The sequence below is a fragment of the Columba livia genome, chromosome 1 (assembly GCF_036013475.1).
Source record: "Columba livia isolate bColLiv1 breed racing homer chromosome 1, bColLiv1.pat.W.v2, whole genome shotgun sequence".
Taxonomy (NCBI): Eukaryota; Metazoa; Chordata; class Aves; order Columbiformes; family Columbidae; genus Columba; species Columba livia.
Genome location: NC_088602.1, coordinates 196,642,599 through 196,657,414, shown reverse-complemented (window position 1 = coordinate 196,657,414; position 14,816 = coordinate 196,642,599). Strand labels below are relative to the sequence as shown.

Genomic DNA, 14,816 nt, shown 5'->3' with positions numbered 1-14,816 from the left:
TGGAAAAACTGAATAAAAATAGTTTCACTTAGTTGAGCTTGGCAACCAGTGGAGCAATATGTACAGTGTTTGTATCACTCTTTTTCAATACCATAATTATGCATGGGATTAAATAGATCCCTAAGAATGGTATTAGGACTACGTTTTGAGCAACGATGTGAGTATTGCATTCAGCAGCAACATGTAGCAAAATGTGGCAGGGTGTTTGGGCATGACGAAGTCACCGTGTACTGTGTTATGTCAGGAGTGTGGAGTGAGCTGGACAGATAGAAAAATAGAATGCTGAACACTATGAGCATTGCAGCACCAGCACTGCACCTGTGGAATCATAGAATGTTTCAAAATAATTAATGGACATGGTGCCAGTCAAGCCTTAGACAAAAGGAATGGGGAGCACAGAGTGTCTCCCTGGAATATACAAAAAGAATAAAGAAGTTGTGATATTGCATGAGCAACCCACTGTCATAATCAAATAATTAATTTCTTTATTTTCCAAGAAATATGAACTAAATGGAGAAGTGCGGAAACCAGTATTGCAGGTTGTTGTAACTGACAGGACTCATTTCAAGAGGGGTAGGGTTTATCTCAGCCCATGAGCCACGTTTTAGATTAATCTCATCTTAATCTGGACGTGTAATACAGGATAGGTGAATCACTTTGTACATGTGCCCATTTCTCTCCATTGACTGTAACTGGAATCCAGGTGACTTCTGCAGATATGGTTCTGTACATAAGAGGCATCTTAGCTTTAGATGCTTTATGTCATTAGGATTCTCATGTCCCAAACCACCAGTGTTCATGTCATGAAATTCAGTTGGCCTTAGTAACGTCAGAAACCATATTTCAAGAACAAAAGTAAAACCTGTCAAGTTTCTCCCTGACACATGTAGTGCTGCAAACTTAGCAGTTAATATTACTAGACGATAAAGTCTGCAGGGCAGATCGCTGCGGTAAGCAAGGGAGGAAAGGAAATTCCATATTTAAAACACAGAGCCACAGACTGGTATAATATTTGTGGCCCAAATGAAAGTTGCATCCATCTGTGATTATGGCAAAAAGATAAGCCAAGGCAAAGTACAGAATTGTAACCAGAAGAGTAAGTTTCTCATCACAGATGATAAGAATAAATCATATTAAAATTTGGACAGAAAGGCAGTAGCCAGGAGAAACTGCAGTTCTTAAATGTATTGTCCATAATCAGTGATAAAGAAGGAGTATTTATTGAAGGCACTCGCTGATAATAGTCACTGAGACTGACTTGAAATGAGCTTCTAGCAGAGAAGGGTGAAGTTGGAGCAGAGACACCAGACGCTACAGACATCTCAGGAACACACTCCGTTTCTGAACTGATCCTGCTTCGGGCTCTGTGAAAGGGACTGATAATGTGATTCAGGGTGGGCACGTATGAGGCTAAATTCAGTTTATTTCATGTGGTTTGGCAGGCTGTTAAATTTTCAGCCAGGCTTTCTGAGACGTGTAAATTCTGGGATGAAAACATCAAAGCTATTAAATTAATTTCCTGGGTTTTATATTTTTTTTTAATGTAGAGGTTTTATTGGAGGCAAGGACAGGACGTAACTGTACCTCAGGCTGAGACGGACTATTTGTACCCCCAGCAGCACGCTGTACTGTAATATGGATTTGTTGACTCCTATTTACATACATGCACTAGGGCACAGATACTGTTACCAGCTCAAAGTAGAGATTTACATTATGATGGGCCATGGTGCTTACTTGGTGTGTTATTATTGTTGCTATTCAAATAAAATCCCCTAAAGTTTATTTCAGAGAAGACTGAAGTAACTATAGTACCACAAAACGGTTGGTAAGAACATTTTGTTTATGCAGAGATAAAATATTATAGTTGTTCAACAGATTGCAGAGTTCCTTTTGTGGGCATTTGTAATTATTTGGGACCAAATCCAGTTCCTAGTAAACTTGGTAGGAATCTTTCAGTCAGTTCCAGAGGGACTTCTATTAAATTTCTCTTTTTTGAAGATACCAAGTTTTATGAAGTTGACATTTTAGTGTTTTCCAGGTGCCTCATGTGGTGAGGACCAAGACTTCTTTGAGACTCTGCATAATATGTGCAATTATATGTTTTGCCATTAAATCATCTTAATTGGGTTGGATAATGAGGACATTAATGGGTCTAGCTGGTCACTACTTTAGAGTTTGTTTGTATAATAACATAGGAAATGTGGGGAATAAACAAGAGGACCTGAAATCTTAATCCATGAGTGACATTGTGACTGAACCAGCATGGCAAAGACACGGTGGGAGGACCTGGAGGAGGACGAGGATTTTTCTGTTGTGTATTGGGTTCAGACACTTGTGCTGTGACCCCATTGTAGGAGGGATTGGACACTCTGGTGCTCTGTAAGTAATACTAAAGGGTAAGAACTTGTGGGCTCCATCGTTACACAGGCATTGCACAGACCACCAAACAGATCAGGTAGGTGGGGATTTTTATTGGCAGAGTACAGGGGATGGTGATGATGGAAGATTTCAATCAATCAGTCATCTGTTGGAAATCACAGAATCACAGAATGTTAGGGATTGGAAGGGACCTCAAAGATCATCTAGTCCACTCCCCCAATAAAGGAGAATACCAACTGCCCAACATGTTTTGCAATGCGCTTAGGACCAAATTTTGAGATGATGGGAAATGCAACTGAAGGGGAAGGTATTCTATTTGATACCAACTCTAAGGGAGAAACTGTTCAAGAATAGGGAGAGAAAAGGCAGCTTGAGTAAGAACCCTGGCATGATAGAGCTTACAGATTTTGGAGGGGAAAGAGGCTGCGTAAAAGAATCAGAACAACAGGTTTCAAGGGGTATGAGAGGACTGTGGGCATAATCTCTTTGGTAAGGAGTCTGGAGGAAAGTTGTTAAAGGAATTGTTTTTTCCTTAAAGAGAAAAAATGCAAATTGAGGCAGCACAGGAGAAGGACAAAAAGAATAGGAAAATAAATCTGTCTAAAACATAAGCATCTTATTTATATCAAGTACAAGAAGGAAGCAAGTAGGAAATTAAAACTAGGTTGGATTATTCAGAACAAGTGCAAAAGAATAGCAGAAGGGAGGGCTGTAAATCAAAGAAACCAAGGCCAAAAAATGTGAACAAGAAAAGGCTGTGTATGAGAATGAACATGAAGAGTAACAGAAATTGTTCTGGGAGTGTATTTCTGGTGAGAGCACGTTCCACGAAAGTGTTGCTCTGCTGCTTAACAGAAGCACGTCAGTCTTCACTAGTGGTAGTAAGAGCATATGGAAAAATCAGCCTAGAATAGATAAAGGACACATCAGAGAGTACTTAACGTGTTAGGTGTTCCCTGGTTAGCTGTGCCTGAGCCACGCTATACTTGGAAACGGGAAGAACTGGCTAAATCAGTCTCAGCCCTGTTAGCATTTACCATTGAGAATCTGAAGGAGAAAAACGAGAGAGTGTGAAAAAACAGAAAAGTAGAAAAGCCTTAAAATAGTGGCAGAGCTGTGGATGGAAGAGGCCTATCACAGATTTACAAATCATTTTTGTTCCTACGGAAATTACAGACAAATATTCAAACGTTTTGTAAGTACCTGGAGGAAAGCAACAAACAGTAACTAGCATGTGTTTGTTGGAACTACCGAATACCTGATAACAAGAGATTAAAATTTGTGGATAAAAGAAAAGGAGCAGATGTCCTATATTTTCATTTTAAGAAAGTTTTGAGTGCTGTCTCTCAAAACTCCCCGATCAACAAGCTCGGGAACATCAAGCAGTAAGATGTGTGGGATACAGCTGCAAAACTGGTTGGATAAGGTAACCTCCAAGCAGCTACTGCTATTTCACTGCCGTGTGTGTTTTCCACAAGAGTTTATTGTAGAGATTGTTGTGTTCTTTTAGTAATAATCTGGATTATGTATTAGAGAATATGCTTATTAAATTTGCAGTTGTCACACAATGGAGAGTGGATTGGAAGGATGCTGGAGAACAGGATTAGAATTGAAAATGATCTTGACACGTTGGAGGAATGGCTTTGGGAAAAAGGCAACATTAATATTTAATAGGTGCAAGTGCATAATGCTACACTTGGGCAGAATAGCCCTATACAGGACACAGGACAGCTGGGTGACCAGTGGGTTTTGAAAATGATACAGAAGTCATTAAGATTACATGAGTAAACATAAGCTGTTAGAAAAAGGTGTGGATGGATGAAAAAGACACATAGCTTGCAAAATGTGTGGAATAATTCATCTATTGTACTCAGTACTTCGCTCAAATACTGGGTCCAGTTTTAAGCATCACATGTCAATAAAGATAGGGCTAATTGGAGGGACTTCAGAGAATGGCAATGGGGATAGTTAGAGAGCTGAAAAACATGACTTGTATGGAAAAAAATGAAGAACCAGTATTATTTACCTTAAAAAGTAAAATACAGGTAGGAGAGAAAAGTTTTCCAGTATGAAAAACAAAAGAATACCCAACCAAAGAAAAAAACAAAACAAAACCACACCAAAACCCACAAATCAAACCGAACAAAAACAACCAAAAAACCCGCAACCAAAACAACAACAAAAAATGCCAAAAAACCACCAACAACCCCCAGATCACCTTGAACTTACACAGATGAAGGATTTCTGCCTCCAGCTTGGAAAACTTAAATTCTAACAAGAAAGAATGTTTAGCCATCAGGAGGAAAAAAAAAGTAAGATAAGATCATTTAGAACAGGTTAGGTGAGAAATTTATAACTATATTAGAGGTCCTTTAAAATACAGAAAATTGTCCAAAATTATACAAGCGTAGCCTTGTTTCACCCTCATTTTGGAGATGACCTGCTATGGACCCTGTCAGCAGTATCTTCTGTGGTTCTCTATTGAGTGTGTTACATTACTGTGTATTATTACTGTGCCACACAATGCATTTCTGTTGTGTAAATTTCGTGAAACGTTATTGTACTTTGAATTAAGATTATATTTCTTTTATTTCAGTGTGTGCAGAAGCTTACAATCCTGATGAGGAAGAGGACGACGCAGAATCTAGGGTATTTAATACTTGGAGTCAAATACTTATTTTTTCAGTTCTCAGGCATCCAGTTTAGGAAGGAAAATGTAACCAGCATTACCATTCCTTTCTAAAAGCATCCTTATTATAATGTACTTTAATAACCTTTTGGGTTGTCATGCTAAAGGAACATTTACACATTCTCTGTAATAGTCACCTCTGTAGGACCTGATGGGAGTATTATTCAAAATTACCACACCTTTGATATATGGTCTGTTAAGGAAAAATTTCTGTGCAATTATATTTGCCCAGAGAGCGCCTGCTCCTAAAAGTACTTACTTGATGTCCTCATAATCTCAAAGTGGTTTCCTCAATATTCTAGTATTTTTCATAAGGCAGAAAAAGAAGTAAATTATAAAATCACTAAGATTTTCAGATGTACAGTGCAATAACTAATGAACTATATTTACTTATGTTACTTATGTCACCCTTTTAAAGGCATTTACTTAGCTTTTAATATGAAATGGCATAAGTATGACTTTTACAACAAATTTAAATGTTTATATTCTACCTAATTTCTAGCTTGTAAAACTTTCAAAAAGGTTATCCTGCAGTATCACAGCTTTGAAACCTGGCATACCAGGTTGTGTTGAAGGAGCAACTTGATTGATCCATTAAGCAGACACTGGTAATTTAGTAAATCTCTGGCTCACTTGGATAGTGCCAAGTTTATTGTTTATTTTGTGGAACTTCTAATATAGATTTAACATAGATAGTCTTTGGGAAGTATTCATGGCAAAGGACTAAATATAACAGTGATGCTTTTTGTAAAACATGCATGCTCCAAATTTGATTATAGAGTAGTGGAGCAATAGTTTATGCAGCAATAGTTCAGATCAAGGTATCCAGAATGGCTTTCAGAAATGAACTGGTTTCTACAAATGTAAAGATCATGTTAGCTTAAATACAGCAGTTCTTCGTTTGCTAACACTATGGCGATATAATGTTATCAATGAGTGTTCATTCAAATTCTGAAGGTTTTGAAATGAAAGCGTTATGAAGCATGGCCAAAATATTGTGTAAAATGCTTAGCTGAATTAGCTCAGTCCTTCAGCTAGTGCTGCCATGTGATAACCACTTTAAAGGTTTTTCTATTATACCCCTCAGATTATTCACCCTAAAACAGATGATCAAAGAAACAGACTGCAGGAGGCGTGCAAGGACATTCTTCTTTTTAAGAACCTAGATCCGGTAAGAGATTCTTGTTAATGAACAACGTTTAGCAGTGCTGCTAAGAATTAACTCTCTTGAACTTTTGAACAGAAGTTTACAGATTTGACTGTTGTAAGTTCTTATGTGATGAAAAAGGTAGTAGGTGGCGCTGGATAGAGACTCGAACTCTTGTGGGTTACCCTGAGCAGTATTTATTGTAGAAGATTTGCAGGAACAGCAGCGTTGGGTCACCTCCTCAGAGAGTGACAATCATACAGCAGTATAACTAGTCATTATATAGGGTTCTAACAGGTATTATGCAACTAAGCAAAATTTATCACTGTCTATCACTGTCGATATCTATCACTGTCAATATCCTCGGGTTCCTTCCGTCCCAGTGGTCTGCGGGTTCCACTTCTTCCTTCTTGGCAAGTACAGAACGACAGGTCATCGGGTGGCAGGGCTAGCTTCTTTGGAAGTTCTGCCTGTCTCATTTGTTATCCATAGTTCATCAGTCTAGCACGGAAATCAGCAAACCTAAGAATAACATTTATCAATGTCTTAACTAAGGGTACAAAGCAAGCATAAGGTAACCACGCTCATGGTTCTGGGTAAGGACTATACAGGGAACAAGCTGAGACTTTCAGCCTTAGCAGCACAGCTTATAACGCTGATATAGGCCTAAAATCCTAATTCCTTATTTTCCTACAACATGTGAGCTTTTTTGACCACTTCACAAACACCAGAAATGCCATTTCGATAACTGATATGTCATATATAGAGAGCCTTTTGTTCACCACAATGAATGATATACATGTATACATTAGTATGGTTGTCAAGTATTGTATTTTCTTATTTTTAATCTTCTTGCTTTACATTGAAGTATATAAACTCATCAGCTAACTGGAACACTTAGGTCGTTCATTTTTTTTTCATCCAAAAGGGTGCTGAGTGCTCCATCAATACCTAAAATTACTCCTAAAAGCCACAGCTTAGCTATACATGTAATTGAACAGCAAATTATCTAATAGAGAGTAAGAGAACAGCAATAGTGAGGTGTTTACGTTATTATTTCAGCTTAATACAGATACTGTAAAAATGCCACAGACAATTTTCTTCTGTGCAGATAATTTCTGTCTGTTGCCTATAAAAACAATTATGGGCTTTTAAGAAAGCTGAAATGCAGTGAATGAATGATCTGGATCAGAGAAAGGTGACAATGCTTCAAAAAAGCACTGGGCTCTTTAAGGGAAAAAGTGAGTGTATCAGTCAACACATCCACACTGAGGATGGGCTGACTTGCAGCACACCAAGTGCTTTCTCAGGAGAAATGATTTGGTGCTGTCAGGGCAGGGAGCATGGGGAAAGGGAAATAAGTATGTAGAGTTTTAAGCATGAGAACAGAAAGTTTTAAATTTTATTCAAGAGGGAGCCAGTAGGACGACCAGCCTGCAGCTCTGTCTGGAAGTCAGGTGCTGTTACAGAGAATGCACACTAATTCGTGCTGCAGGTTTCTCACTCCTGCTTTTGTCAGCACACAGGCTGTTCCCAGGGAGGCCCTGAGGAGCAGTGAACCACAGACACCCAGCTTTGTAGAACGCTGCAGTTAGAGCTATAGGAGGGCATCAAAAGTCTCACTTAGGTGCCAATATGTCTGCATTCTTGGGACACTAGGGATCCTGACACAGATGATTTCCTAACTAATGCCCTCGTGCTGTCTGTTTAATGGGTAGTTGATTAGCTGTTCCACTATACTTGTTGAAGCTCAAGTCACCCAAACATTTGCCCCTTCCACTCCTGAATTATTTTGCTGCATATCTTCAGAGGTATAGTAGTTTGTGGGCATCTGCTCCGCATGTGAAATTGCTTTATTGTATATATTCCTTATTGTTGCTGTGTCCTGGCTTGCACTTGGCCAGATCATCGTTACATTAGCCCGCCAGTGGCATTTTGGAGGACCCCTCTTGATTAGTCTCTAAACATTTCTCTCTTATGAGCCCTGTGACAATGGATTATCATGTGCTCCTAGAATCTGCAGTTACGTTAACACTGAGCTACTGCTTTCCTGATTCTGGCTTTATGCAGTTTCTTGGTGGTATCTGCTTATAGTATCAATCCTCTGGATGAGATGTGCTTTCTCTTCCAGTGAGAACAAGATCTTCTGTCTAAATCATAGAATAGTTTGACTTGGAAGAGACCTTTAAAGGTCACCTAGTCCAACCCCTCTGCCATGAGCAGGGACATCTTCAACTACATCACGTTGCTCAGAGCCCCGTCCAGCCCGGCCTGGGATGTCTCCAGGGATGGGGGCATCTACCACCTCTTTGGGCAACCTGGGCCAGTATTTTATCACCCTAACTGTAAAAAATTTCTTCCTCGTGTCAAGCCTGAATCATCCCTCTTTCAGTTTAAAACCATTAACCCTTGTCCTGTCATAACAGGCCCTTCTAAAAAGTCTGTCCTCATCTTTCTTGTAGGCCTCTTTTAAGTACTGAAAGTCCTCATATGAGAGGTTCTCCAGCCCTCTGATCATTTTTGTGGCCCTCCTCTGGATCCTCTCCAACAGGTCCATGTCTTTCCTGTACTAAGGTCTCCAAGATGCAGTACTACAGGTGGGGTCTCACCAGAGCAGAGCAGAGGGGCAGAATCACTTCCCTGGACCTGCTGGCCACGCTCCTTTTGATGCATTCCAGGATACAATTGGCTCTCTGGGCTGCAAGCACACATTGCCGGCTCATGTCCAATCTCTCATCCACCAGCAGCCCCAAGTCCTTCTCTGCAGGGCTGCTCTCAATCCCTTCATCACCCAGCCTGTATTGATACTGGGGGTTGCCCTGACCCAGGTGCAGGACCTTGCTTTGGCCTTGTTGAGCCTCATGAGATTTGCATGGGCCCAGTTCTTGAGCTTATCCAGGTCCCTCTGAATGGCATCCTGTCCCTCAAGTGTGTCAGCTGCACCACTCAGCTTGGTGTCATCTGCAAACTTGCTGAGGGTGCACTCAGTCGCACTGTCTGTGTCACTGATGAAGATATTAAACAGTACTGGTCTCAGTATGAACTCCTGAGGGACACCACTTGTTACCGGTGTCCATCCAGACATTGTGCCATTGACCATTACTCTCTGGCTGTGACCATCCAGCCAGTTCCTCATCCACCAAACAGTCCACCAATCAAATCCGTATCTCTCCAATTTAGAGAGAAGGATGTTGTGGGGGACGGTGTCTAAGGCTTTACAGAAGTCCAGATAGACACCATCCATAGCCTTCCTTTGTCCACTGATGTAGTTGCTCCATTGTAGAAGGTCACTAGGTTGGTCAGGCAGGATTTGCCCTTGGTGACACTGTGCTGGCTGTCTCTTATCACCTCCCTGTCCTCCATGTCCCTTATCACAGCCTCTAGGAGGATCTGTTCCATGATCTTCCCAGGCACAGAGGGGAGGCTGACAGGTCAGTAGTTCCCAGGATCCTCCTTTCTACCTTTTTTAAAAATGGGTGTGATGTTTCCCTTTTTCCAGTCACAAGGGACTTAACCTGACTACCACAACTTCTCAAATATCATGGAGAGTGGCTTGGCAACTACATCACCCAATTCCCTCAGGACTCTGCGATGCATCGCATCAGGTCCCATAGACTTATGTAGGTTCAGGTTCCTTAAGTAGTCATGAACCTGATCCTCACAGTGGGAGGGACTTTGCTCCTCCTGTCGTTGTCTTGCAGTTCATTTTCACTTGAGACATGTGGGAAGAGAGCTTGCCTGTGAAGACTGAGGCAAAGAAGTTGTTGAGTACCTCAACCTTATCCTTGTCCGTTGTTACCAGTTTACCAGTCTTGCTGATCCGGGGGGATATACTTTATTTGACCTTCGTTTTCTAATAGTAGTCATCAGCCACTTGGTCTGCGGGGCACAGATCTATTGGCTTTGCGTCAGCTATATAGTAATGTTCTGTAGATGTAGAGCATTAAACTGTTCTGGTGTGGGCACTTGATATAACTGTTCTGGGGAATATTGAGGGATCTCTTCCCCTGTTAGTAGAGATGGCCTTTGGACTGTGCTGCTGTTTCAATACCTTAGTCCCTTGATGTTTTGAGCTCCTTTTCTACTTCTGAATCAGTTATTTGTAATTGCTAATAGTTCCCACTGTCTGTTACAGGTCTTTAGCAGAAGACTTCTTAGCGGAGTCCTCCCCCTGTGGAGCTCTGCAATCCAAAGCCTTGAAATCCACTCCTGGGATCTCCCAAGTCTTGTTTATTGCCCTTTGCTCGGGATGTCCAGTAGATTAAGAACACTTCCTTCTGCTTTAAACCTTCCGCTTTAAACCTTCCACAGACAGTGTACTAGAAAGTTGAATAAGATAATTTTTGTAAAGGAGTTTTCATTTTTCGTCATAAAAGGCATTGGAAAGCTACTGAGTTCTGAAGATAGCAAGGAGATTAAAATGTAGCCTTCTTCAGTCTGGCTTGCTTCTTCTGTGGAGCTGAGAACTGGAGTCCCCAGGGGACTTCTCCCACTCCTCCTTGTTCTGGTGCGAGGCAGTGACTCAGGAGCTCTGCCGCTGTCATTGCAGTGATTTAGATGTTCCTGTCCCAGCTGTCTTCCTCACCTCTGCCTCTCCAACCAGCACGAGCACACGTAGTACCAGCTGCTGCAGTTCACTCTCTGGTGTATTACCAAAAAGCCTCCATCTTGGAGGGCGATTGTATCTTCAGCTGCCAAAGCTAAAGTCTCTGGAACAGAAGTCAAGCCCTGTATGGATAGTGTCTCCCGCTCCCACTGTTGTTTTTTTTCTTGCATTGAACTTCAGCCTCTTTCTGCTACAGTTCTGCATATGAAAAACATTGTTTCAGAGATCAGTGAGTTAGAGGGCAAGAGACAATGTAAAGTGCTCAATGGCTTTTCCCTGATGGCCTTTTAGCAAGGTGTCAATCACGGTTCCTAGAAAGGGCACCACTGTGGAATACAATATAACAACATGTCTTACAGCATTGATACTGAACAGAGTCCACCCTTTCCTAAAATTTTATCCCACCCTGACACGCTGTATTTTAATTTGAATGGAAGGATAACCTAAGGGTATCATTAAAGCAGAAGGAATAGTTGCAGTAGTTAGGAGATGACTTACAGTACTGCTCAGTATTTTAATTAAAGAGTCCATCTGAACAGACAAGAGCCTTCAAATAAAAGTAAAGAACAGCAGAACCATTTTACTTTGAGACGAAATGAGAGAGAGGAGAAAAAGATAACCTTCAGACTTCAAGACAACGTAGGACTTTCTAAACACACACAACAGTCTCGCCTGCATTTACCTGATAGCAGTGTCTGAATATCAGATAGGTAAACTTATGGAGAAGTGTCTATAAATATCAATATTTCACATATGGTCTTTGATTGAAAATATAGTATAGTATAAAGGAACATCAGCTATGGTGTAATTCCTTGAGCAGCATGCTATGTTTTAAAGCCCAGCTGTTCTAAATTCCTTAAAGTCTGTGAAGTTACTTGAATTTTCTTGAAACTTTCCTTAACTTTGTGGATTGATAAGGATGTGACTGGTCAACTAAAGTCAGTAGAGCAAGGAACTCCTGAGTTAACTCACTTAAACAAAAAGTACTTTTAAAGAATGGATGTGTTAGCATTCTTTTCACTTTTCAGGGGACTTATTCACTTCCATCGTGTTCCTGTCACTAAATATCAGTTTTATCTAGTGTGTAACAGTATTGTAAAAATTACTTGAAGACAAGAATATGGATTGAAATGTGTATGTGCAACAAGGTGAGGGAGAGAGGTTTTTGCAGAGCTCTTTGGCTGCTTTTTTAAGGACCATTTCAGGAAAGAGTCAAGAGAAATTCCAGGAGCAGAAATGTGTGGATGAGTGAATTAGAAGAGAGAAAGGTACATTCAAATGTTTTTTTCTCCTTTCCCCACACTATTAACCTAAACTATGCTAGATTAACCCATTCCTCTTCTAAGGCACCTCTTCCTGTTCTTCTTTCCAGAAAAACCTCTTCCTATTAGACCACAGTATTATTTATTGTTCTTTGGTTGCTTGCTACGCCATTGCCAGAGATCCTAGTATTACTTTTGTCCTCCCAGGACTGCCATGGTGTGCCAGGCCACTTGCTCTGGATGCACCCACAAATCATCCACTGGCAGTGGAATCAGAAGCTGCACGTCCTCTTTTCCCTCCGCTTCCACTTTGTATAAGCCAGCAAAGAGAAAACAAGATGATGATGAGATGCCTTGGGCTATTACTGAGTATAAACCCAAAGCTGCTGTTACTAGAATTTGTTCAGACAAATGGCTGTTCTGTCACTGGCATGAATAGCAGCAGTAGCTCATCTAGTGGCCAACATAGCTTTCTACACTTCCTTTTTACAATGTAGTTCAGAGAAGTTATTATTTTGGTTTTGTCTTTTAAGAGGAAACTTCGCTGGGGATGATGAACAACAGGGTATTGGGGTTGACTGTTGCGGTCCATAGGCCAGTAGTTAAAAAACTGATGAACCTATTATCAGAGTAATGGGGCTGGCTCAAGGGACTGGTACCATCAAAGCTGTGCTGCAGCCTTACACTTAAAGTTTGAATCCTTTTGCAAAAATTCACAAGCAGTGTTAGGTCATCTGTCCTCATTCAGGGAAATTTTATTTTGGAGACCTTTGCCCTGCTAATGCTGTAGAGAATATTTCAAATAGGTCTTGACCCTTTTCTAAAAGGTAATAAATTATACATATTCTTCACAAATATGCAAGAACAATTTCTGGGCGTATTGCCACTCATGCACCTGGAGAATTATTATAAGAAAGCACCAATATTGATTAATCAATTAGAATTGATTAACTTGAAGGAAGATGAAAGCAAGCATAATGCAACTGTGTTTTATGAATAGCAAACTTATACTTTAGGCCAAAGCATTCCTTTAAAAGTGTTACTACCAGAATATTCTCATAATGCTCTTACAGTCTTTAAAATTTTGATGAAGAATTAGAACTACAGCTGTTGAAGCAATTAATGGCAAGACACACACACACACACACACACACACACACACATATATATATGAGTGAGCCTAGGATGCCTGAACACATAAATACTCTCTTAGATGGGACAAAACTCTTTGCAAACTAATAGGTTCCCAAACAATTAGAACTGTGCTTAGTCTGTTTTTTTCCTAGGGCAAAATTAATACTTACACCAGATCTAGCAAACAGGGATTCTCTCCACCTTGCCTATTGTATCAGCACTAGTGTGGCCAGCAGGACTAGAGAAATGATTGTTCCACTGTACTGGGCACTGCTGAGGCCACACCACGAATCCTGGGGTCAGTTTTGGGCCCCTCATGATCAAAAAGACGTTGTGGTTCTGGAGAGAGTGCAGAGAAGGACAGTGAAGCTGGTGAGGGGCCTGGAGCACAAGTGTGATGAGGAGCAGCTGAGGGACCTGGGGCTGTTCAGCCTGGAGAACAGGAGGCTGAGGGGAGACCTTATCACTGTCTACAACTACCTGAAAGGAGGGTGTAGTGAGGTGAGTGTTGGTCTCCCAAGTAACAAGCAATAGGACGAGATAAAATGACCTCAAGTTGCGCCAGGGGAGGTTCAGATTGGATATTAGGAACAATTTCTTCACAAAAAGGGTTGTCAGGCATTGGAACAGGCTGACCAGGGTGGTTGAGTCACCATCCCTGGAGGTGTTTAAAAGGCATTTAGATGAGGTTCTTAGGGACATGGTTTAGAGGTGGACTTGGCAGTGTCAGGTTTATGGTTGGACTTGATGATCTTAAAGGCCTTTTCCAATCTAAATGATTCTTTGATTCTATTATCAGTTATTGATTATACCCTGCAAAGGAACTGCCCAACATAAGGTGCCTTCATCTTTCGTTTAAGAATTTTGGAAACTATATGCAACTCTGGATTATTTCTGCTCTTTTTTAGCAAACTGCTAAAAAGAATGAGGCAACTTTCTTAGAAGGCTAGTTACAAAATATGAAAAATATGAAAAGTGTTACTGAGCCAGACTGATGGGCATGTGTGTGATATTTGAGAGGCAGAATTAACCTTCCCCCACACAGTTATATGTTAAGGTATATTCTCAAGGAAAATATTATCCCTTGAAAAATATTGATTATACTTCTAAACACAAATTAGATTCTTTGATAGTGAAGAAATAAATGCCTTTTGATTAGTTTAAAAGTGGATAGAACACAAGGGAGCTAAATATTTTGAATTGGATTAATAGTGCTGCTAACATTGATATCACAGTTGCAGGGGAGTATATTTACCTGGCTTTGTTCTGAAAAACAACTTTGGAGAGCTGTAAACATTAATTCTGTCATTTACTCTTCCTCTCCAAGGTCCTTACTTGTTAATTAAGAACTCCTTTTCTTTCCATGGTTTCCCTGCCTATGTTTTACTAACTTTCTCCCTTTCACTCTCTCTCTCTTTTTTTTTTTCCTTCCTATTCTGGTATTCTGTCTGCTGCATTACCTTCTTAATATCATGCTGAGCATTAATTTGTTGATATTTCGTATGGCTTAAGGTGATGATAAGGTGGCCAATAGGATGCTGTTTTAACTTTGGCTCATTTTAGTAAAATGGCTGTAGGAATAAAGAATAAAGTGGTTTA

General features: G+C 40.4%; 1 protein-coding gene across 3 annotated transcripts in view; it reads left to right on the top strand.

The window, feature by feature from the left end:
- Nucleotides 1-14,816, top strand: part of PRKAR2B (protein kinase cAMP-dependent type II regulatory subunit beta) — an 89,822-nt gene that overhangs the window by 60,908 nt on the left and 14,098 nt on the right. For all 3 annotated transcript variants that reach the window (XM_065049036.1, XM_065049038.1, XM_065049037.1), the window contains 2 exons: nt 4,976-5,028; nt 6,156-6,239. In XM_065049036.1, coding sequence (XP_064905108.1) covers nt 4,976-5,028; nt 6,156-6,239 — 137 coding nt within the window. The remainder of the gene's footprint in view (nt 1-4,975; nt 5,029-6,155; nt 6,240-14,816) is intronic.